The sequence below is a fragment of the Melospiza melodia genome, chromosome 3, assembly GCF_035770615.1.
Source record: "Melospiza melodia melodia isolate bMelMel2 chromosome 3, bMelMel2.pri, whole genome shotgun sequence".
Classification (NCBI taxonomy): Eukaryota; Metazoa; Chordata; class Aves; order Passeriformes; family Passerellidae; genus Melospiza; species Melospiza melodia.
Window position 1 is genome coordinate 128,698,301 of NC_086196.1, and position 25,160 is coordinate 128,723,460.

A 25,160-nucleotide genomic window follows, 5' to 3' on the forward strand; every position below is an offset into this window, starting at 1 on the left:
GTGATGTGCAATAGGATGTGTCTGAACTTCTCGTCCTTGATGGCAAGAATATATTGTGTTAGTATTTCTAAGTGTCATTAGCTCTCTCAACAGATCTGCTTGAGAAATACTTCTGTCTGGATCTGATTTATGAACTTGAAAAGGTACTTGGTTAAGAACTGTACTATTGGGTTTTTTTTCTTTCTGGAAGGAAGACAAGAGAAAACTATTTATGATTCTCATTCTAGACTTAAATTCACACCTAACTGGTCCTCTCTCTCCTCAATCTGCTAAAATCACAGGCTTGAAATTAAAGGTCCTTGGTATAAATAAAACTTGTAGAACAAATTAAAACAGGAGGAAAGAGATCAGTCTTGTTTAAGTAACGACTTCATGTCTGGAGAGGTTTAACAAGACTACAAGCAGAGATCATCAGGTCTTGGCAATAGTAGTCAGAGGATCAGTCTTAACTGTGAGACACTATCTCGACACAGATAACCTCCAGAACATGTCCAGATTTGGCAATTTTACCAAAGTACTCAGATGACGTCATACATATTTAAACCATTCAAACATTTCCTTCTTTCTTCTATCTCTGCTGAACAGCTCCCACCCATTTGATGTTGTAGACCGAGTGATTCAGATCTATTGGCTCTTGGTTGTGGAAAAATCTGCCTTGAGGTCAGTTGTGGTTCATACCACAAGCAGCCATCCTTTCTTCACTTTGCCTAACCTCAGCCTGCTTTTTTAAATGGACACAATATCCTGACTTTCAGCTGCACTTGGTTAAGGGTCTGCATAGAATCATATGCAAAGTACAAGGACCTCTGAATCCTCTGTGCATGCTGGAGCCTGTCTGTGAGAGCTGGCCCCTGTTGGGCCCAAGCAGAAAGTAAAGGAGGGGGCTGTGACTCAAAAGCCAGAAATACTGGGAAATATTGAGAAAGAGCCTAGAGGAGTCCATTGCTGCCACGCTGATGGTAATCCTTGTGAGCACCTGGTGGAAAGCAGCAAATGGTAACAGCCCAGAAAATGCTTCAGCCGTGTCAGAATTTTGAGTTCTACTGTGTCCCTGAACGTCTTTCCTGAAACTGGAGGAGGTTTTTTTCCTGCCCCCCACCCCCCCTCCCCTGAGATGGTTTCCTGTACACAACAATCAGACTTCAGTAATTGCAACTTTTCTTTTTCTTTTCTGATTTACAAGCCCACATGATGTCTTTTGAATGCATTATGCATGAACTAGTGTGTATCTGGGGATGAATAATGTTCCATCTTACTTTCTTTTTGCCCTTGCACTGAATAGTTTTGTTTTTTAACAGAAATGCCTTTTTCCTTTTGAGAAGTCTCAGAAATATGTTCCTTTAAGAACCTCCTACATGGTATGCATTTGCCATTTGTAAACACAGCATGTCAAAGAATGATTTGTTTCAGTGGTGAGGCAGCCACATATTTGCATGTCATGAGGTCTAAGGGAAACAAACTGACCCTCAGCCTTCCCCCATCCAGGCAAATTTGGATGGGACCCTCAAATAGCTCTGGCAAAGTGTGCTGTTTCTTTTGGACTTGATGGATGCTTGTTTCTGTGAAGACGTGTAATTGTTTCTTCCTTTATTTTACTGCGCAAGTTACCGAGAGAAGCAGCTGAAAACTAAATGTGAGTATTGAGGCTTTTTTCCATTATTCCTTCATCTGATAAGCTTTAAACTTCTTAGTATAGAAGGTACTTAATTTAATGTTTTGGGCAAGCATGCAGGAAGTTTTTCCTCAGAAAACTGCTGAATAAATTAGATGCAGACTTCCACGTATATATTATGTTTTTAATGGTGTGTACCTAAAGAGATAGAGTTTTTTAAAAAAAATAAATAATTTTTTATTAATTCTTTCCATTGTAGTAATTGGCTCACCCACTAATTTGTGGAAAGATTGTCTGGGTTTCCTTTGTAAAGAGATGAGGATGAGTTTTGTTTACCCCAAAGAACCATCCAACAAAAAATTAATGTGCTTTTTCCCATTACATTTTTATCTCCTAGCAAGATTTCATTTGCTTTTGCAAGAAAAAATTCTAGATTGTGTCTTTTCTGTCAAGTCATTTGTTTCTAGCATGAGTGCTTTTAACACCTAATGTGGATTGTTCTTGATTTTGGAAGTAAAACAGTTTCCAAGCTGGCTTTTATAAGAAGTCAAAATATTGCTGTAAACAATTATCATCTCCAAATTTTCCCTCCATAAGACACTTGAGGTTATCTTTATTTTTAGGATCATAATTTTTTTGAATTTACATTTAGAAATTAAGTTTCAGATGCCTTTTTTTCTTTGTGTTAATATTTTTCTTCTCTTTGTGTAACAAGTTGTTATTTGTACAGTAACAGAAGAAACTATAGTGGATTTGATACATTAACATCGTTACAGATTGCTGATGGTCAACTCATGTAATTTTACTGCAGGAAAGTCACTGACTCAAGCGTGTTTAACTGGTAGAATATTGAGATGATACTAACTAACTTGTAGGCTTAAAGAAAAATGAATTCAAAAGCTGCTTGAAAGAGATTCTGTTGTATGCTGTCTCCAAATTATTTGCAGGCAGTCATAATTAATAAAGTGTGTATTTTTTGGTTGATATAGTAAGACGTGTTCCATCAGCTTCGTACCAATAATCCCAGCTATTTTAATTTCTTTTCCCTACCAGAATTTTATTTCTTGAAAGAACAGTTTAAAAATTTTAGTATTACCTAACCAGGGACAGACAGAAAAAATATTTTAATCAGCATGCTTCCAAACATCAAGCCCAAAATCAGAGGGTGAAATTCCAAACCTGTTGGAAGGAGCAGCCCTCCTGCCGGCTCAAGCTCAAGGTGTTGTCAAGGCTTTTAGATTGCCTGGAGAGTAAATCCAAGCGGAGTTTTACTCCACACTTCCCTGCCAATTTAGGGTAAATGATGCTCATAAATTAATCATTTCTAGTTCAACTGTTCTCTTACAATCTCTAGAGCCCTATGTTTGGAAGCTGGTGTAGTGAAATGCTGCTGAACTCATTCTTTTGAGAACGGGGCATGCAGCTCATATGAGAAAGGAGGCTGTGAGCTCCTTGTTTCATGCATTTGTGTTTTCCTGTAAAATGTAAGAGGGATCAAGTAAGGACATTTTTGTGGAAATATGCAAACATGACTCCAAGAAAACAAATTAATAACACCCCATGACAGAAATTCTGTAGCAGAGATAAAAGGGAAGGACAAGACTCACAAAGGGAAGCTACACTGCCTTAGTTCCTTCACAATGATGGCTAAGTTTAATTTCTGCTAGAAGTCACCCTGGAGAGGAATTTATATCTGTCCCTTAGCTAAAAAAGGTGCCTTACTCATTAGCTTCACCTGGTTAAACTAGTTTTTGTGAATATCCCCATTCCCTGTTGCCATATAGTATGTGTCAGCTATTGTCCCTACTTTCCCCTTTCTTAAACTTAAGAGGTTTTTTTGATTCTCCTTCATCCATGCTAGTGTGCTACTTTTCTTCCCAGCTATGGTTGCCTTTGAATTTGTTCAAGGTCCATGTAAGAGGACTGGTTAATTCTTGCACATCTCAGCGTTGTGTGGGTAATGGATCTGAACAGGCTGTCCTAGCTGGTCGCTGGCCTCACACTTGAGAGGCTTTATCAGCCAGAAAAATGTTAATCTCCCTGTAATGTGTCTTTGTGCATAGGCTGCAGAATTAATAGCAAGAATGGCCAAGTGCCAGAGGATGGTGCAGTTGTTGACAGAAGATTTTGCATTAGAATATTCATCATAACCTCAGAGTCATAAAGGACAACTGCAAAGTGCGCAACTGGAACATTTTATTGCTTTGGCTAAATTTGGAAGTGTTTTCTACCTCTAGCACTGGGAACTGACCAGTTGGCAACCTTTGCACGCTGCTTTTAACTGTCCCAGGCCAGTGCCATGGATACAGCCTGATGAGCAGACCCATCTCATGGCAGAGGTGCAGTGAATGGCTTCTTTTGTTCCCACTCACAAAGGTTTGCTCCCTGACCTTGAGGAATTCAATTACTTTGCTTTGACAAGTATTAATCTTTTCTGAAGAAAAGTAACTCACAAATGTGTTTTTGGATTACTTTATTACTGTTGTTAGAAAAGCATTCTGAAACCTTTGAAAGGAGAGCCGTAAAATACCTCAAAGGTTTAGGTTTAATTCTATTTATCAGAAGCCCATAACAGTACTGGGCTTAAACTTGCTTATCAAGTTCAGTCTTTCTCAAGTGAGCTCTTCAGGTTTGAAATTCAGCCACATCATGATTCATTTATGTACTAAAACGTGCAAAACTGTGGCATAATTAGAGTTCAAAAATCTAACTTGCATGGGAAAAAATGTTTAGAGTAAAAATTATTTCATGCTGGTCTTCCAATTGGCAGTCTTTGTTTGAAAGTTGAAGAACATTGAGAAATATTTCAAATTAAAAGCTCAAACAGACTCGATTTGTTAGATTTTTAAAAAATACAGTAGCAGAATTCTTAATTTGTTTGATCACTAGCTTAGACATTTTACTGAAAACTTTTAATAAATTTTACATAAATTAGCAGAAAGGCTTTGGATTGTGTTTGTAGCTTGGTGCAGTTTCTGCCACTGTGTTCTACTCTCCGCCTCCTCAGATGAACCTTTTTCAGCACAGCTGGTCAGAATTATGGTCTCTGAGCACCATCCTCTACCAAAATCAATCAAATCCATTCGAGGTTTGCAAAGATGGTTGTTGCTACACTCTTCACATTGTCACTAGAATAAGTTCACATCAACCAGACTCTGCTGGTAGCAGTGGACTCACTGTTCCACAATATCCTTGAGTTAAATTACATGTTATTAAAATGTTCCTTAATGTTAGAGAGGAATTTCTTCATTCTTGCCAAATTTCCTCCAGCATTCTAAGACTTAGTGGTGGGGTTTATTTGTCTGAAGCAAATGTTGACTGTCTTGGGTGTTCAGATAAACTTTAGCCTTAATTTTTCTTCAATCAGATAAGGTCAATCCTAGACTGGAACCAATTTTTAGATAGTGTGTATTTATAATCACAGAAAGAAATTCACTCTGAAGTCATGGTGCCAAAAACAAAACAACAGCAAAAAAGACTTTTTCACATATATCAGGACATTACAAAAATCCCAGCAGGGCAGTTACTGAAAGGTCAGTAACCTCACATCATAATAAAGAAAAACAGAATACCATGGTCTACTAATTTTAAATCATAGCGACTTCTAGAGTATTTTAAGTAGAAAATGTTTAATGTGTGGTGCAGAGACTTTAAGGCTTGAGGGAAATGTTAGGATACCCAGTCACATAATTGTTCTGCAGATTTTATCTCCCAAGAAGGCAGAACAGGTAATGTAAGAGTCACAAAGGCTTCAAGCAGGGGGCAAATGTCACTGGTGGGAACCCAGGGCTGAGCCTCTGTAAGGACTGGGAGTTGTTGCTGCCACAGGATGTGAGGATTAAGATAAATCTGAGTCAATGCCATGTTATCCCCTGTCTTGGTTGACAGCACATTATCTACTCAACTGCTCGAGACTCCAGAGGTCTTTAAGTAATATTTTTTGCCTGCTTAATGGATGATGCACAAAGCCACATATTTAAAGAGCAAAAATAGGAAAAACACCAACATTTTTTTCCTATATTTGTCCTAGTGACACTGTTATTTTTCCTCCCTGGTAGAGGACAAACAAAAAGCCACTTGATACACTTTTTTCTACCAGCCCCACTCCTAAAAGGGTTCTCCTAAAAATGTTCTCTGCCTTCAAAATTCCTTTTGTGAGACCAATTCTGAAAGTGTTTGTACATTGTGAATATACATATATCCTTTGTCTGTGCTAGAATGAAATGTGCTGGGTAACTATCAACAGTGAATGTAGGATATGATGTAAAAGAATGTGTATATCTGAATATTTTTTTCCCTAGCCCAAAAGGGAGCAGCCTGTCCCTGATGCACCTATGTAGATAATCTAATAAGGCTTTCCTGTCCACAGTGTGTTTAAGGCACCCAGGGCAGGAATTAAAAGCAAAAAGCCACCCTGCTATAATTCCACATCACTGGTGGTATGCACACACAGCTGAATTGCACTATTTTGTAACAGCAACCATAGCGCAGATGCTGACGCTTCAAAACAGAATTGTGCACAGCACTGCCCAATAGATAATAGCTCACCAACCCTAAACGGCAGAATTAAACCCTAATCCAGAAAATATTAAAACACCTAATTTGACATTCGTGAATTGAGATAAATTATTCAGTTACATAAATTTGCACATAGATGTCAGTGTTCCAAGTGATCTGTTGTAAGAGAAGACACAGCAGGTGGTCATGTAACACTTAGAGGGAGCAGAAGGAAGGGAAACAAGTCTGTTAAAGAGTACCCAGAGCACATTTTCATGTTGGTTGGTTGTTATGAGCTCTCCTAGAGACCTTTCTTGCCATCTATCTCAGTTACATCATATAACCAGTTCATTACTGTAAAAATGGTAGAATACAAAGAGTGACACTTCTTTCAGATTTTCTTTACCAGCTTGTATGCTTCATGGTCTGTCCACCCAGCAGATACAATATATGCATATGTACTTTAATATGCTTCTATTGTTATTATGATATCTCTGTATTCCAAAAACAGTGCAACTGCAGAGCATCATTAATGCTAAATATCATAACCATACCTACTGTGTTGTCATCAAAAATCCAGAGTCATAGGTAGAGATCAGGCTGTTTCTAGCTCTCTTCAATGTTTCTGCTTAGCCCTTCCCTCCTTGCTGCCTAGAGAAGCTGTGGATGTTCCACCCTGACAGTGTGGATGGGGCCCGGCTGGATGGGGCTCTGAGCAGCCTGGTCCCCTGGGAGGGGTCCCTGCCCATGGCAGGGGGTTGGACATAGGTGATCTTTAAGGTCCCTTCCAACCCAGAACATTCCATTATTTCTTGATCCTGCCTCTTGGAATTGCCCATCCTGAAGCCTGTTTTCCCTTGGGAAGGATTGGAGAGTGACACAGCAGTGGTCACCCCAAACACCTCACATATCATGGGAAGACATTTGCAGTGTTACAGTGGCAGTGGCCAGCATTTCTTAGACTGTACAGCAGTGGCTTTACAAACAGTGACTCCTGTTGGTGTAATAAGCAGCCTAGGGCTTCTCTGCAGAGCCACATCACCCCTATTTTCAGAGACGAGCTTGATAAGAAGGTGCCAGCCAAGCCTGAGGGAGCACTGCAAGCAGCAAAACTGGCCTGTGGAATATTTGGCCTGCAAAACAAAATACCTGGAAACAATGATAATTGAAGTAGAGGTCTTGCATAACAACACTACTGACAGTCGACTTTACTTTTCCTAAGCTGCAATGCCATCTAACTCATCACCATCTCTTAACAAGGCTGAGACTAGAACATTTTCGATTTGCTTCATTTTGATAAGGTGTCATCCTTTTATTAAAAGAGTGCCACTTCTCAGTTTATATTTTTCCTCAGGAAATTAGGTCAGGTTGACATAGCACAGCTGGAGATAAGAGGAAAAACCACTGCAGCAGATGCTTGATTATCATTTGGGGGATTTCTGTTTGGGTTTGGGGAAGCAAGCATTTCTCTTTTTAAATTGGGTAATGAAAATCCTTTCCAATTTTAGCTTGTTGCTAACAATGCTGCTGCTGCTGATCGTTATATTTTTGTTCATTTTATTTCTTAAAGCAGTTCTAAGTAGGTCACAGGCTTTTAAATAGCCCTTCTAGAAAAAGCTGTGCTGTGTAGACAGTTGTAGTTATTTAAAAAAATATTATTGTAATTCATGTGATGCACCCCTTCTCACACAACAGAGTAATCTTCATCCACCTTGGTATTCCTGAAATAAAACTTAAGGGTAGGGAAATCTGGTGTCTACAGCTAGGATACCTGCAAAGATGAGAAATTACTTTTTTTTTTCCATTAAGATCTTAAAGATTACTTTCAGAATCAGCATCCCCTGTTGAAGTTCTGTTAATTCTTGTTAGTGGCAAGGCTGTTTTGATCAGTGACCTCGGGACGCTCCACTCACCCTTGTACAACAGGTATCATTTCTTGGCTTGTGTCACTTCAGGGAGGTGTGTCCCTGCCAGGTGCTGTCAGAGTATGGCTGAGGTGCTGCTTGGGGCTTTCTGCCCAGCTGTGCAGGCATTTTGTGCAGATGCTGTTCTAGCAGAGATGGTTCCAAAGTGCTCCTCTGATGCTGCTCCCCACCAGTACCCAAAGGGGGCCTAGGGGAAGATGGAGAGGGACTCTTCATCAGGAACTGTAGGGATAGGACAAGGAGTAACGGGTACAAACTGAAAGATGGGAAATTTATTATAGATATTAGGAAGAAATTCTTCACTGTGAAGGGGTTGGGCACTGGAACAGGTTGCACAGAGAAATTATGGATGCCCCACCCTGGAACTTTTCACAGCCAGATTGGATGGGGCATTGAGCAGCCTGGTCTAGTTGATTTGCACAATAGGAATGAACTCACTGGTGGTAGTTTCAGATCAGGACTTCAGTGCATGTTTTCATTTGAAATTTCCACTTTCTGTTCATTGAAACACTTTTTGAAGTATCATTCATGATTCCCTAATCATGGATTGTAGGTGAGTGTCAATGCAAGAAAGGGTACTTGGAAAGAACAAGCATTTACAAGAGACCAATTTTGCTGTTATGAGAATGCCCCCACTCCTGTTCCAGTGCCCATAAAAGAATACTGAGGGTTTTTGGATACTTTTACCCTCCCTCTTTTGCCATTCAGCACTGATAAATTTTCTGTGGTCCATCACCTGGCAACTCCCCCTGCTGAACCTCATGAGCATCCTGTCACCCCACTCCTCCAGTTTTGGGGAGGTCCCTCTGGATAACAGCACATCCATGTGGTGTATCAGCCTCTCCTCCCATTCTGGTGTCATCTGCCAGTTTGCTGTGGGAGCCACTCTGTCAATATGGGAAATACAACTAAGAATAATGACAGGATTTTACATTGAAAGTTACAACAGCTGAATTATTTCATCACTTCATTTTATTCATACATTTGACAGTAGTCAGAAAGGAATGAGGGTAAAATTATTTCAGAAGAGAAAAAAAAGGAAGAATTTAGATGACTACACCATTTGAGTTTGTGCGGTGTAAACAAAGCAGACAGCAATACCAATTAAGGAAAAAATTACAAAATTCCTGAGATGCTTGATTCCCTAGTTAAGCCATAGCTCTTGCCCTTTTTGCTTGTAGTCAGGGGTGTGTAAACACAGTACAATTCAGTACAAATTACCAGACCAACCTCTAAAATATCTGCTTTGCCTTCATACCCCACCAAAACAGTGTCACTTGTGGCATCTGTCCTGGCTGCTTAAAGGAGAATTTCAGCAGTGAGAGCTCTGCACTCACTCAGATGCTTCCAGGACCTGGTGCTGTATTACTGTCCTGTGCCACAGAGATAAGATAGTTCAGAGTTAGTATCTGTGTCTTCTTTCCTGTAGGTTCTTGGCTTGACTTGATCTATAATACATGCCCCCAGTTCCTATTGCTCTAACTATTTTTAGAAAAGCAAATATTACAGAACCTTTAATATATGTAAATGCATGAGACAAAAATAGAAATAGGGAAAATGAAGCCAGAAAATTCATGCAAATAAGGAAAATAGCATTAGAAGATTAAAACATGCACTTACCTGAAAATGAACGATGCCTAGGGCAGCTTGCAGGGATGCAGGGCAGCTTTGATATCATAAAATATCAAATAGTTTTTCTTATCCTTCACTGCTGTTGAAAGGATTTTTTTTCCCATCTGTTTTTTTCCTTTATGCCTCTCTAAGAAGAAGCCTTTTTCCAATAACTGTATGTTCTTAAAGAAAAAGATGATGAAGTTCAACGGCAGGTATATTTAGATTGAGAAATAGTCTATTAGAATTTCCACAAAGTGAAAGATAGAACATTTTTATCTACATGTACATATCTACATCCATATGTATATACTAATTGAATTCTAAGCAGTACAAATGTTTCTGGGTTTTTTATTTTTGTATGTGTGAGAGAGATTAACATATATTTATAGAAAACATCAAGATTAATTATTGAAACATATATGAACCTTCTGGCTCTGCTTTTTGGCTCCAGTGAGGAAAAAAAGCATTCTTTTCCTGATGGTTCCATGTCTACCAGGATTCACAACTTCACAACCATGTTCTTACAGCTTTCTTCACTGGAAATCTTCTAGTCCTCTGCATTTTATGGGAAATAATTTGACTCTCCAGAAAGTCCCTGACCTAATTTGTTGTAGCTAAATTCTATCTCAATCTGTTTTAACAGCAGGCTGACTAGCCAGCTCTTTTTTTTGTATTTTCATCTCTTTTATCATTCAGTCCATGAAACTGCTGCATTCTCAAATCTGACCCCAGGGACTCCAATCACAATATCTTCACGTCCTTGGCAACATCTCTCTGCGCCTCCTTGGAATATTCTTAACATTAAAAATGATACCTCATACCCCTGCTGACTAGGTACATAAAAATCAACAGTATTTAGCTTCCAATTTAAGATGTTCCAATTTAAATAATAAAATCATCTTTTCCCAAGGAATGGCAACATTGCAGTCTTTCCCTGTGCCTAGGAGTCGAGTTAGCAGCTGGAATGCTGGAGTCAGCGTTTCATTCCATGAGAGTGAATAACATCAGATCTCCAGAGATTTCTTAGCTGACCTTCAAAACACAAAGTCTAGCTTCCAGCAAACTTAAAGTAAACATATTTCTCTAGAGATTAGGATCAAAGCACAAGAAAAACATTCTACTTCACTGCGTGGCCCTCGTACCATTACTTATTTATTGGAGCAAGGATAAGCGGTGCTGGGAGAGACGAGATTCGCCCTTTTGTTGCATTTTCTAATGGCAAAAGTAGTTCTCAAAGGTTATCCATACTTTTGCCAAAAGGTTTGCAAAAAATCTTTGTTCTTTTGCTCACCATTGCTGCTTCATTCCCAAACATGGTCTTTTATGATGATTCATGGTCAAACTCTGAAGATTGTCTGAAGAAAAGTTTGGGACAACTTGAGCCTTTTACTAGAGAAGCAGCCCAAGGACACTCTCAAGCTTTGACTCCGTTCTTGAGGGTATTTTATTAAGTCCTCAAGCAACAACTGTCATCTGTAGAACAGGACTAATAGCACTTTGCTCCAATATCCATATAGGGGTTTAGGAGGAAAATAGCATTGCAAATTCAGTAGTTCTGAAGTATTACATTAGTGGGTCTTATTTGTGCACACAGCCTGGGCTTCCTGGGACAGACTGACTTCCTGGGGGGAAAAAGTAATAATAAAGAGAAGCACTTTTTAAAGAAAATTACTTGGAATGTAGTTTTTGATAACTTAAAACCTGATTGACATTGATTAGAATGAAAAACAGAGATGTTTCTACAGATATGGGACAGATGTTTCTACAGATATTTGTTGGAGAGCTTTGTGCAACAAAAATGCTCTATAAGTAACGAAACTTTTCATGAATACCCTGTTTGGATTTTGCTGTTGCCACTTTTAGGCTGAGATGAAGCTCTGTCAGGAATCAGGAGTACTGATCCAGCAGGGAGGGCATCAGAACGGTGGTTCACACAGGGTTATCCTCCAAGGCAGTTCATTACTTTAATTCCCACTAAAAAAATAAATGAAAATCCTCTGAAACCCAGTTTCAAGCCTGACCTTGACTATGGAGCACAGTTAACCACAAACACTCCTTGATTGTGTCCTTAGACACCAGTTTATACTTCTTTCCCCACAAAGAGCAAAACGCACAAAACTTAACCTTGGCTTTGGTCATGACTGTGATTGTGCATTAAATGCACTGAGCTCTGCCTGGTTTTATATGTCATGTTCTATAAATGTACAAGCTGATGGATGTAATTTTCTCATATAAATGGGTTTTTTTGTTACACATTCAAATCTCTGGTTGATCTTAAGGAAATGGAAGTCCTGATTCAAGCCCTGTTATATTATTTTTCCAAGGATATCACATAAAACACATCAGAAATATTTTAAGAAAGCATGTTTCCCACTGATCTGAGTTCCAGATTATTTTATTTCCTTACTACACCCTGTCTTGGCTGACAGAGTGTAGTAATATTAAGGGTAGTAGGAAATAAAATATATCAATTCAACTCTAAAGATTTTCAATTTACAGGAGCAACGAATTTTCCAATCAAGTCATTACTTTTGGTCTGAAATTAGTATGACAGCCTTGCTCCCTACCCTCTTTCCAGTGTTTTACTACTACACATCCCAGAAAAAATTAATTAATAAATGCCTGACCTTATGCACTGGTGCCAGTGGAAACCTGCAGTAATTGGTTTTTTGTCACAGCTCAAACAACCATTTTGGTTAAGAGCTTACTGAAGTAAAAACCCAGAAAAAGATTTTATGCCTTTTTAAAGCTGAACCATGGGTATAAGACAGTCAGTGAGTGCATAAAAACAAAGTATGAGGGTGTAACTCTAAGTGGACTAGATGGAGGCTTTGTCATGGCTAAGAACTCCCTCAAATATTGTCCTCTGTATGTTCTTCCTTACTCTCAAGCTATGCATCTGGTTAAGAGGAACTAATTTGCCCTGTTTTTCAAAGTGCAAAAATTTCAGCTGCCCAAAGTCACTGATATGTGAGAGATATTTTAGGATACTTTAGGAGACCTTTCCCAGCCATTTTCAACTCCTCTAAAATTCATGATTGCTGGTGCTGGCTACAGCTGCACCCTTTGAGTTTAATGAAGAGTGCAACCCAATGAGCTCAGCAGATGTTTTTGGGGTTGCTTCACTGTGAACTTTTTGGTTTCTTCTTCCATCATTTCCAAGAACCAAGACCCAATTTTAGCAAAGTGATGATGATTCAACCAGAAATAAGAAGACTGAAATAGGTCTTCATCTCCACAATCCTTAAAACATTCACAATTGCAGATCTATAAGAAGCCAAGGTTTGGATGCTTGTCCAAGCCTCTTTAGCCTGAAAAACTGAATGATGGGAAATTCATAAACTGACTCTCAATAGATTTGTGGTATTTCCTGCACTTGTCTGGCACAGAAATATAAATTATTTCACGTTATTTTGGTACTGCCAATGTGGAATCTGATATAGAAATAAAGAAATATGTAAGAAAAAACAATATTTTCCAATAACAACAAGGAAAGCTTTCTTTGACTTCTGATTTTGCTTGACTTATTGTTTAGTCTATTTTTCTTTATATTTCACTCTATTGCTCTCCAGGGGAATTTGTGCGACCTTACAATGCCACCAAATATTAGCAGCACAGTTGGGATAATGCAAAAAACAGTCATATATCCTGGAGTCCCTTGCCTTCCTTCCATTGGATCAGGTAGATGTGAGGGTATTTAGAAAAGAAAGGAACAAGCAGAAGGACAGGAGTATCAAGAGAAAGTCAGGAACACACTACAAAGTTCCTGCCTCTTCTCTTCGGCCTTTTAACTCCTCAGTTGGTTTCATTTCTGAATTATTGCTTCTATCTCCCTTACCCAATATCTGGATGAACCATATCTCAGAATCCAGTACATAATGTTCATAATGCCAGTAGTTTTACATAGAGAATGTGAAGTTGGCTTCATTTTCAGGTGTCTGACCTGAAACAGTGTTAGAATAAGCTGAAGCAGCCCTCTTGCTCCCCATCATGTAGGTGATACAATTCACAGTATGTGTTGTTAAAGGCTACCATTTTACTGTTGAACAAGCCAGCATTAAGAAATCCAGGGCCCTGCAAATGACCAGGAAATGCCTGTCCAACTTCCACAGGTAATGCGGCGTTACTTAGTATTTGAGCAAGCATCATGCACTGAATTGCCCAATTTTCCCATCTTTTGCAGAGCACGTGGAGGGCCCCAGCAGGATGACCAGCAGCCACACAGACTGCCATTTCTGCCTGCAGTCTCTGCGTGGCAGGAAATATGCACTAAGGGGTGAGAACGCTTACTGCGTCCCGTGTTACGACAGCCTGTACGCCAACCCCTGCCAAGAGTGCAAGCTGCCCATTGAGTGCAGCTCCAAGGTACAGATTTGGCTTGCTCTTTTTGTTCCTTGTTAAATTATACACAAATCCAATTTCTTTAGTGGTAGATGTGATACCCACCCCTTTGCATATCCCTGTATCATTTTTGGTATATTGATATATTTGCATATCCCTGAAGAGACTTAAGCATAGCTGTTGTACATCCCCACACAGCAGAGTGAAACACTACTGTTTTCCCTGAATAGGAAAGCTCTGGGGTCAAAGATGAGGAAATCTGCCCGTGCATATACCCCAAGCACACAGCAAGGCTGTGTGGACCTCAGCTGGGCTCCATCCTTCACCTCCAGCCACCCACTGGCTGCAGAGGCTGCACAGTGCTGGGGGGTGATAGGGTGGGTGGTGTAATTCAGTGTATCAGGTTGATTGACACCTTGGAATTTCTGAGACGTGCTCATTGAAAAAATATTTTGAGCATTGAATAAATTACTTTTACTGTAGGTGTTGACAAGCAGATGCCAAGCTGAGAAGACAACATGTTTATAGTTTGCTTATTCTCTCTCTTTTGGAAATGAGGGTTTTTTTATTTCTGTTTAATTCCGTGCTTACCTTGCTCATCTCACAGGTGGTGTATCAGTGGTAGTGTTTCTGACCTTGTCTTTCCTTTCACCTCTCCATTTTTTACAATACTAATTAATAATTCAATTTCCTCTGTGGTCTTTGACAGGGTTTCTAGTATCCCCTACTTCAATTTAGAGGACGTATACTTGACATTGAATTTTAAGGTCAAATGAAACCTATCAAAAGGCATTTGTTTTGCCAAGTCCAGTGTGTACTGGCCACCTTCTCCCCATGCTCTCTTTGCCTATGTTCCTTAGAAATAAAAGGACACAAAGATATTGAAATAAACCTCTTGGAAGGCTTTCCCAGCCCAATCACCTCAAGGTACATAGTGTGCATACAGGAATCATCCAAGGGAAATGCTGATTTGGATGAAGACACTCCTCAAAGTCTCATCAGCATTTCACTCACAGTGTGGGTAAACATGTAGCACCCGTCAGATTCAACAGGAGAGCACATGCTTTGAGTTCACTTAATTTCACCTTTAAAATCAAAAATTAAATCAGTGACAAGATTACTATTGTTGAAGATCATAAACAAAAAGCCAGGTCTTTGGACTGAGTGGAAGGAAAAAACGGGAGAAAAAAGCAGACAAAGGAGTGCACCTGGCTAGAGACATCTAGGAAAGTGGCACACAGAGATCTGCAGCTGATTGTCTCACCTCTGCCAAGGGGACAGAGCTTGGTGTTTTCCTCTCCTCCTCACCCAGTCCTTGCCTGGGGCTGCTCTGGGCTGACAGCCTGGTTCCTGCAAGGTTCAGAGTGCCAACTAAAGCAAATGAAAATGCTATGTGCTCAGCACCTCCTGAAACCAAGCATGGCATTTCTTTTATTTTTAGCTCTTTAAAAGGCAGGGGCATGATCAAGGAGAACAATGAGATTGGATTTGTGCCCTTTTGTGTTTCTTACTTATAAAAGAGCCCTGGAAGGGTTTATTTTTTAAGCTGGGAAGGTTTTTTGGAGGTCCATTTTACCCTTGCTTTTCTAACTGTGGGAAAATTAAATCTGTTTGGTCTTTTTTTGAATTCTTAGTCAGGATCTCATACATATATATAGTTAAGCTCTTTCATATACATATATATTGTTAGCTCTTTACACCCTTAAACCCACTGACTCTTAAACTTTTTTCTGTCGAGTTTTCAGGAGGATTTATGTCAGATGTAAACAAAAGCAATGATTTTTTTTAAATATTATTAACAATCATCTTGTTCTCAATGAGATTTTAATTGCTTGTTTTCTGACAGCTATTAGAATTATGTCATGTCAGCTGGAAGAAGAAATAGTAACATTGAAAATACATAAGGTTCACTTCAAATTCTATAGAACATGGGCTTCCTCTCCAGTGGTCTGTGCACATTAAAAATGTTGATCACTTGTTTTCCCTTGAAAGACACCTGTAATATATAACATGATTCTTCCAATAAAAACATATCTCTGTGTTACATAAGGAAGGACATTCTGCCAAAGCAGCTCCCAATGGCCTCTGAAAGAGATCTACACAACAGTCACAATGTCACAAAAGTCACAATGTCACAACAGTGACATTGAGCACCTGCACCTTTCCTGAGCACACTTCTCGTTGGATCCACCACTGCAATGCTTTTCCTTTTTCGTTTTAGTTCTGGAAGGAGCAGAAGGATAAAAGCACTGTAAATAAATGTTTTCACTAACATGAAGTTACTTTCTTCAAGGATCTGGCCTACAAAGGCCGCCACTGGCATGAGGGATGCTTCAGGTGTGCCAAGTGCAGTCGCTCACTCGTGGAGAAACCATTTGCTGCCAAGGATGAGGTCTTGCTGTGTACTGAGTGCTACTCTGATGAGTATTCATCCAAATGTTTTCACTGCCAGAAGACCATTATGCCTGGTAAGATAATAGGGGCCCTTTACTGAGAAATGGAACCACATTTTTAATAATACCCTCCTTTGGAATAACCAAGCTATGAGGTCCTTGACTTTCAGAACAGCTTGGAGGTGACTACTCTTCCTTTATGAGTAGCATTCTCCCATCAGTGGAGAGAAGGCAGGCAGACACTTCTGATCTACCACTGACAGGTCTTATGAATCCTTATAAAAATATTAAGAGTTCAATGCAGGGCAAAATGTGTTTATGTGATGTCCTTGATTTTGTTGCAGTTCTTAGGAAGCATATCCCGCTGTCAGCATAGGAAGACAAACTGAGGTATTGTGAGCAGAAGTGCCACATTAGACAAGTCATCTGCATGTTTTCCACATTGAACAGACCCTGTGCTTGTGTTCTTTATACTAGTGCTTTCACTTAGAAATATGTTTTATTTAAATTGTCAAAACATGACAATATGCTTTCAAATCATTAGCAGCATTTTTACTAAAAGGAATACAAGTCCATTTTACAATATTGTCCGTGTTTACAATAGGCCTACTTCCTGCCATTAGCACTCTTGAAAATTCTGCACTTCACACTAAGCTGCTTCTCAGCTTTTGATTGTATCTGTTCAGGACCCACTCTAGACTTTTCATTTCTACCACATCAGTAAAGCTCTTACAGCAGAGTATGACCCAAAAGCTGCCTCTTCACAGGCATCTGAGAGAAGCCACAGCACCATTTGTTGCAAAAGGAAGCTGCTTGCTTGGGAAAGTGGGTCCCTAGCTTTTGGAACAGAGAACGTCAGTAAATTTGGCAGTGACGTTGGAATTTTATTTTTCAGTATATCTTAATGCCGAACAGTAAGATCCAGGCTGTGCAAAATTATAGTCTTACTATTGGTACTGGATTACTCAGGTTGTATTCAACTTATAACACTAATTTGGATTTTTACCATTTGTTTCCTTTTCATTACAAGTAAAAATCTGCATTAATGGAAACAAATATTGTAAAAATACAGTTGTGTTCATTTAATGGATTATAAACCGCCTAAATTGTACATAGTTTACAAAAATATTGTCAAATAGGCACATCTCACTAGATTTAGTAAAAAAAAAAATGCCAGAATACACTCAGGTTTGCATCATTATCTTCTGGTATAAATCCATGCTGCTTGTTTTGTCACAGAGTGTAAATCCTTGCAGCAAGTGCCTGAAGGTGTGAGAAACACTGCAACGGAGGCATGGGAATGCCAGCCAGTCTCTATATCATTGACTTCCTTCTCATCAACTTGCTAGCTCTGTGTTGAAAAGACCTAGTGGTGAAAGACAGTGAAATTGCCTTCTGATCACTGGGATGAAGCTGCAAACCTTTTGTGTCTAAATACAACCAGCAGTTTCTCCACTGGCCCCACATTTCAGGAAACAGGCACAGTGGGATTAATCAGATATAGCAGCAATCCTCTTCCTCATGTGGAAAGGATGGAAAAGCACCTTGCACCTCTCTGTGCAGTCTTATCTACCTACAGATAGGAAGCTGACGATGGAGATCCACTGGAAAAGCTGCTCCCAGATATATGTGCATATCTTACACTTATGTTTTTATATCAAGATTGGACACCTGTACACAGAGATAAAAGCTCTGAGACTCCTCTGACAAAATTTAACTGAGCAGCTTTCTGTCCTTGTGCTGTATCAAAAGCATGTAGTTAAATATGATTAAAAGAATTGCTGGTCTAGGACAGAAATGGTGAGCTATAGGAGAAGGCAGTGTAATATCACAGAAGGCAGTGTTCTATCACAGAAAAAATATTTACTTTTAGAAAGTTGCCAATTTAAGCTGATTAATATAAATAATGCATTTATAAGTGAAGGAGCCTTAGTTTAAGAAAGATAGAAGACAGGACAATAATAAATGTACTAAACATCCACCAAATTAATTTCTAATTAATAAAATTGCTGTGTACCTGAACATTATCACTGAGTTGGCTGGTTTGAGAGAAACTGAGCAATTTAAGCATAATAAAAAAAAAAAAACCAACCAAAAATTCATATAAGAACTCGAAAAATCACAGCTTAGGCAATTCAGCACATCTTTTGGCAGATGAATATATGGCACTGAATGTGTTCTTGAAATTTCAAGTGCATTCTTACAAGCTCTATTAATTTGAAGATGTTTTCTTGGCTTATCTGATGCTGAGCTAGAAGGTTCAAAAACAAGAGCATTCCCAACATTTAAAACCTATATTACAAGGCTATATCTGAGAGGATTGTTCATTTTGGTGTTTTTCAGGTTCACGTAAAATGGAATTTCAGGGAAGCTCCTGGCATGAATCCTGTTTTGTTTGCCAGTATTGTCAGCAACCATTGGGAACAAAACCATTAATCACCAAAGACAATGAGAATTACTGTGTGCCCTGTTTTGAGAAGCAATTTGCTCACCATTGCTATGCTTGCAAAAAGGTAATTAAACACACAATGCAAATAATGTCCTAGTGAGGCAATATTGCTCATGGGAGAAAGGGCTGGATCACCTGAAATGTGTGGTGAGCTAAGAGTAAGATCAGGATCTTCCCACTGACACTGGACACTGAAAGGCGACTGTGGCACTGTCTGCTGTCCACTCTTGTTAATCTAAGACTGATTATATCTGAAATAATCTTATTTGCAAACAAATGCTTTGGGTTTCTTTAGTTATTGATTGTGATTTTTAGCAAAGGTTAAATGGAAAGTTATATAAAACCCTTCTTTCCTGATTTTGCCTTTGTAAACATGCCTCTCTTTACATTGTTTTTCAGATGTATTCATATGCATAATTAGCCACCTGAACTGAGCAAATCATCCACAATCTTGGCTATTTTTTCTTGAAATGTATCAGGCAATTAGCAGATCAAGTAACATTCAATTGTGATAACACCAGTCAGGAGTCCCACTGATGCAATATGTGATGATACCCTTGTGGGTACCAGAAAGCTTGATTTGATTTCTTCTTTCCCCCAAGCACAGATAAATCAATTCTTCCCTCCCTTGATTTCTTATGTTTTAAGATTGTCTCTTGTTGGTGAAAATACTCAAAGCATCACACTATTTTAGTGTGATATTTTCCTCTAGGGAAATGTTTTAAGCTGTTTTTTAGGGCAGAATTTTACTTATTCTTTAGTACCTGCATCACTCTGGAAGCTTTTTTTTTTTTTCCACTTCATCAAATAACTTATAATTTCCTGTAGTTATGTAATGATTACCTGTAAATCTCTACCTCTAACAAAAGCTTTTAATTTCAGGAAAATATGCTGCCTACTTTTTTCTTCAGTAGCTAAACTTCAGAAAGTACTTTTATATATTCCCAAGTCTTTACATCTAGCCTTTAACTTGCATTAAATGAACACATAGCAATTATAGTAATTATGCTCAATGTTTATTACAGGCATTGATATTAGCACCACCTACATGAAATAATCAGGATTTGCTTCTTTAAAATTCCAGGAATGCAAACAGTCCCCCTACATATTAGCTAAAGCCATTTTATTTCTGAAAATTGCATCAATTCCCATGCATGAGAATTGAGCCCAAATATATTAAATTGCCAAACTGAATCTTGAATTTTTGTCAGCAAATTTTAGATTTTAATGCTAAAGCAAACGTAACCACAAAATAGCCCAAAACTGGAATGTTAAAGGGATTGGAAAATATTTAAATCTCTTAATTGCTTGACATGAGCCCATATTATTCTTGATTTTCCTGAAGCTGTATTCTCCAGGGAAATTTGATGATACCACTATTTTTTACTTAAGTTTCTTCAACTTTTTCTCCTCCTGTTCCAACATTATTCATTCATTCATTCACTCATTCATTAATTCTCTGTCATGCGTGTGACTTGATAGTAGAAACACTATCTTACAGCTCATCTTTATAGGAATTTCTCTGTACAGTCTCTCACAAATTCTGTGAAACCAGCTCCTTGCCACACATATGGGAGCCACAGAACAACTGGAAATTTCCCACTTCAGAAATAACCAGTGCAGAGCTGTGAGTGTATTGCTGGCAAAGAGAAGTTGATGACACTGATAAACCTGATTTTTTTTCTTCTGCTGACTGTGTAGCTCACCTTTCTGTTTTACTTCTGTTTCTTTACTGTCTTCCTATTTAAAACATTGTTGCACTTGAGAGACAGCAAAATACTGGCTGGAGATTAACTATCATCTCAGCATCAGTTCTCTCACCCACTGCCTATCACTGAGAATTTCTCTTCTGAGAGCATGCCTGATTCTAAACACTTAGCTACAGTGTAATAGAAAAATTTCATTTAAAGATAACACACTTATTACAAATTATGAGGTTGTATTGTGATAGAAAATTGAAAATAACAAACCAGTAGTGTATGGAATTCAACTGCAGATTAGTTAAATGGATAATCCAGATGAAAAAAAGTTGATGTGACCACACTTTCTTCTCTTGTGCATGTTGGAAGACAGAAAACAAGTGGAAGTACTTATGAAGGACTGGACAATCCTTCATGATCCACACCTTTGTTTCTTTGCTCTGCCCTTGTTTGTCTATGTATTAGGTTATAACTTCTGGAGGAGTGGCCTACCATGACCAGCCTTGGCATAAAGAATGCTTTGTGTGTGCTGTGTGTAACACTCAGCTGTCTGGACAAAGATTCATTTCCAAAGATGAGTACCCATACTGTGTAGACTGTTTCAGCAAATTTCATGCCAAGAAGTGTGCTGCTTGCAAGAAACCTATTGCAGGTGAGTCTCGTCTTCTAGAGGGGACCAGACACAAATGAATCATCAGTCTCCTCTCAAAGAAGACTTTCACTTTAGGAAAAAAAACATGAAAATTATTCCCATCATAATGAGGACCGAAGGAGTTAACTATCAGAGAGACTCTCTCTGCGTCTTGCTAGGACATACTGATCACACATGTTCCCTAAGAGATGAGGAATGGTTTTATGTGCCCAAAGGCATTGTTTGATATAGTGTTTTCTGTAGAAAATTCCTCCTTAAGAATATTTTTAAAAGTGCTTTTTTTTGCTCTTCCCAGGACAGTACACACAAGCCCCTCTGTGATTTCTTCAGTTTTGTTTTTAAATGCAAATATGATCAAACTGAACACAGATTAACTGCCTGCTGGTAAGGCACACCTGTCAAATTAGAAAGCTTGCCAAATGCAGCAGAGCTCTGTTTCATGAATCCTTGTATACTTATATATGATTTATATTTAGACATGTGTGTCACTGGCCTATGATAGTTGGAGTTTTCTGAGAGCATTTGCTGGTGCTCTGCACTTCAATCCTATTATGTGTGGAGTCAGCTGTTGAAAAGTAATTCCTGATTCTTACAGGAGCATGCTGCACATGTCATTGGACAACGAAATCATTGAATACCCAATCCTGTGTGCGTGACTTAAAAAATACCCAAACCACAAAACAACAGCAAAAAAAAAAAAGCATCAAAACTATTCAAATTCCCCCAGTCTTCAAGATTTTATTTCAGATAATTCTGCTAGGAATCCCATTCTCTGGTAATTTCCAAATGAATCCATCTCGAAGAAACTTAATTATTAAATTTCATTTAGAGTTGTACAGAAACTATGCAAATATGGCAAATAATTTCCATGAGAGTTTGTTGGGAAGATCAGCAAACCTGAATGGACATTATGATAAACCCACTGTGTTCAGATCTCATAATGGGATATGCAAGCAAGTGACTTGTGGCTTTGCTTGAAATACTTCCCACTGTTTAAATTTTAAAGATATTTTTCAATTCAGCCAATAAAAAACATTTCACACTATGAATTTTTGTTCATTTTCCCATTCACTGTATGAATGACAACCTGATCACACATCAGAAAGTTATCTGTTGCATTACTGAACCAGAAATACTGGATTCAGATCTTCTTTTTTTTTTTTTTCATACTCTCTTTCAGCTCTGGGAGGTGCCAAATACATCTCATTTGAGGAGCGCCAGTGGCACGGGGAATGCTTTAGCTGCACAAAATGCTCTGTTTCCCTGGTGGGCCAGGAATTCCTCACTCGGCAGGATGACATCCTTTGCCACAAATGTGGCTCTGCTTCATAGTTCTGTGGAAAGCTGTACAGCTGCAGTATTCTCACTCTGTAGCAAGGTAGTTCATTGGTCTGCTGTAAGAAAACCAGATAGAAGGTACTAGAGTTATTTAGTCATTCAAGTAACTTTCCAACAGGAGTTTAACATCATCATAATTCTCAATTTCTTATAAACAAGAATTAAACAACTGCCCCATACTGGTTAATAAAACAATGCAGAAAAGATTTGTATATATTTTAAGCCTAACTCCAGTATGTTTTCCTTGTAACACACTGCACTCTGCTGTTAGAAGCTTAAAAATTTATCTTTTATCACCTCTGAATCAAGAAGGATTGTGAAACGTCTGTTTGGCATATGAATAATGATGAGGCATTAGCACTGACTCACAGATGCAGATCTTCCTACAGAAAGCTGGGAACAAGCATTTTTCTCTTGGATCATAACATTGAAGAGAACACCTTGTAAATATTATATTCTTCCATACTTTGGGCAAAAAAGATGCTGACAAAGCAGACAGAAATTGTGAGTAGGAGATGCTTTCACATTGAGGAGTGCAGTCAGAAAGGCCCATTCCATGGGCCAATTCAATAGAAAAAAGGTCACTTTCCTTCCCTTACTGGGATTGCTACCCAAAGAAGTCACCCAAAACACTAAAGTGCAGGCCCTTTCCCAAAACTGGGTAACTGTACTTAATTCTTTAGTCATAGCTGCTCTAGAACATAAATAAACCCATATTTTCAGCTACTGCAAGAGGTAAGGAAAGCCCAAGATTTAATAGTGCTGATGTACATTTTCCCGTAACAAATATGCCTTAAGACTTTGTTTCCTCTGTTTTTGCTATACCTTCAATACAGGCCTAAAATATACTTTTTTATTAGTTGACTGAAGAGCCAACTCTTAATGGTCTATTTAACCTCGTACTTTCCTTCATTCAAAACTGCTTTGCCAGCAATTGAAGCCCTGTTAAGGACCTTACCTGCTTGGTCTTTGATTCACAGTTCATTCCTTGTAAATTCCTTATAAATTCCTTCATGTAAATTTCTGCTTGTAAATTCCTGCATGTGGACAGCAGGCTATCCACTCTCCAGAACCAATTCCTGATTAATTTCACCATTAGCCACATGTGTTTTTTAACAGTATGTCAAGAATTAGTAATTGTCATTGCAAGCCAGGCAGCTTTTGCTTGCAGTACAGGACCTTAGTTTCCAAGTAGCCAGCCTTTATATCTGCTTGCTGAGCTCCAGCACTCAAATATCTACTGTTAAAGGTCATCCAGAACTGAGTTACAAACATCTATCTGCCCCTTCTTCCACAGTGTGTGTTGCAGTGCCATTGTGGACGGAGCAGTGATGTTGGAATGGCAGGTTCTGCTCTGTCCAGCAGAGTCTGAGTCCTCATCTCGGGTGCCCATAAGTCATTCTTCTTCAGACTCTGACCTGGAGTGCATAGAGTTATTTGGCTGACTTGAGTGACCTTTATTCATATTGAGGACAGCCATTATTTTAGGTAGAAAAGTGGAAAAAAAGGAAGAATATGTGTGCATGGCTAAGCCAGAGCCAAAGTGCAGTGGCATAAAATCAATATGGATAATGACTGACCAATGACTACACAGCAGTGTGTTGTCAGTCGATAAAATATTGATCTTTTGCTCTATGTGGTGTTAATTTTTGGTTTTCATTTTCTTCTTTCATGGCAGCTTTTATTGCAGTCTAGAGTTTGATTAGTTTATGTTTTTTCATTTTATCCCAGCTGCTTCCTTTTCTATTTACACATCTCCCGTGGCTGACACAGGTTCTTGGTATGGCTTAAATTCCCATAAATAGAATATGCTTCATTGCCTTATATACATAAATATATATACGTACACACAAAACATAGTGGTTCACAGTTATGTATGATGTTCTAAAAATTTGCACTGAGATATCAGAGATAAGTAAATGTTAATGGTCTTAAATTTTTAAATTAAAATTATTAATCACAATATTCAGGCTTGTCTGTGGGGTACCTTTTGTTTGTTTGTGTGATATTACATTCAGCAGATCTCAAGAATGTAGTTTGGGCCCTTTATTCAGTCTCCTCTGAAGAATCATGCATCTTAATTACAAATTGATGCAGGAATTACCAGGCAGCCTCCTAAGACATGAGAGAGTCACAGGTCAGACACACCGATCATGATAATCCTAGTCTTCCAGCCTTAACATTTAGGAAAATTAAATTCTTCTCTGACTCATCAACTAATTATATTTTTAGAAATGCCAACTGAATTATTTATTTCTTCTGCAGTAAATACAGTACAGCCAAACCTGATACTGATCATTTTCACTTCAGAAAAATAGTAAGAAATAAATGTGATTGCTATAAATAGTCAGAATAGAAGTTATATCAGATACAAATTGCTATTTCCTAGTGTCTGTCACCAGCCACCAATGCCTGAATATAAGTACAGTGATACTCCGGGGGTGGGCTGACCCTGGCTGGACAGCAGGTGCCCACAAAAGCCCCTCTGTCACTCCCCTCTGCAGCTGGACAGGGGAGAAGAAACATTCCTCAAGGTTTGTGAGTGTAGACAAGGAGAAGAGATAAATCTCTCAGCAATTACTGCGACAGCAGAACAGTCTTGACTTGGGGAAAAGAAATTTATTACCAATCAAATCAGA

At 38.7% G+C, this 25,160-nt stretch overlaps 1 protein-coding gene across 1 annotated transcript; it reads left to right on the forward strand.

Annotated features, from left to right (window-relative positions):
- Positions 1-1,098: 1,098 nt before the first annotated feature.
- Positions 1,099-25,160, forward strand: FHL5 (four and a half LIM domains 5). Its single transcript, XM_063153039.1, has 6 exons — positions 1,099-1,633; positions 13,832-14,013; positions 16,283-16,457; positions 18,726-18,895; positions 20,997-21,183; positions 22,364-25,160. The coding sequence occupies exons 2-6, from the start codon at positions 13,855-13,857 to the stop codon at positions 22,513-22,515; spliced, it is 843 nt and encodes a 280-aa protein (XP_063009109.1). The 5' UTR covers positions 1,099-1,633; positions 13,832-13,854; the 3' UTR covers positions 22,516-25,160.

What these genes read in the sequence shown, in the direction of transcription:
- FHL5 (XM_063153039.1), top strand. Translation starts at nt 13,855, where the DNA reads ATGACCAGCAGCCACACAGACTGCCATTTCTGCCTGCAGTCTCTGCGT. An exon ending in CCAGAAGACCATTATGCCTG is followed by an intron (nt 16,458 to 18,725) that starts GTAAGATAATAG and finishes GGTGTTTTTCAG; the next exon opens with GTTCACGTAAAATGGAATTT. An exon ending in ATTGCTATGCTTGCAAAAAG is followed by an intron (nt 18,896 to 20,996) that starts GTAATTAAACAC and finishes TCTATGTATTAG; the next exon opens with GTTATAACTTCTGGAGGAGT.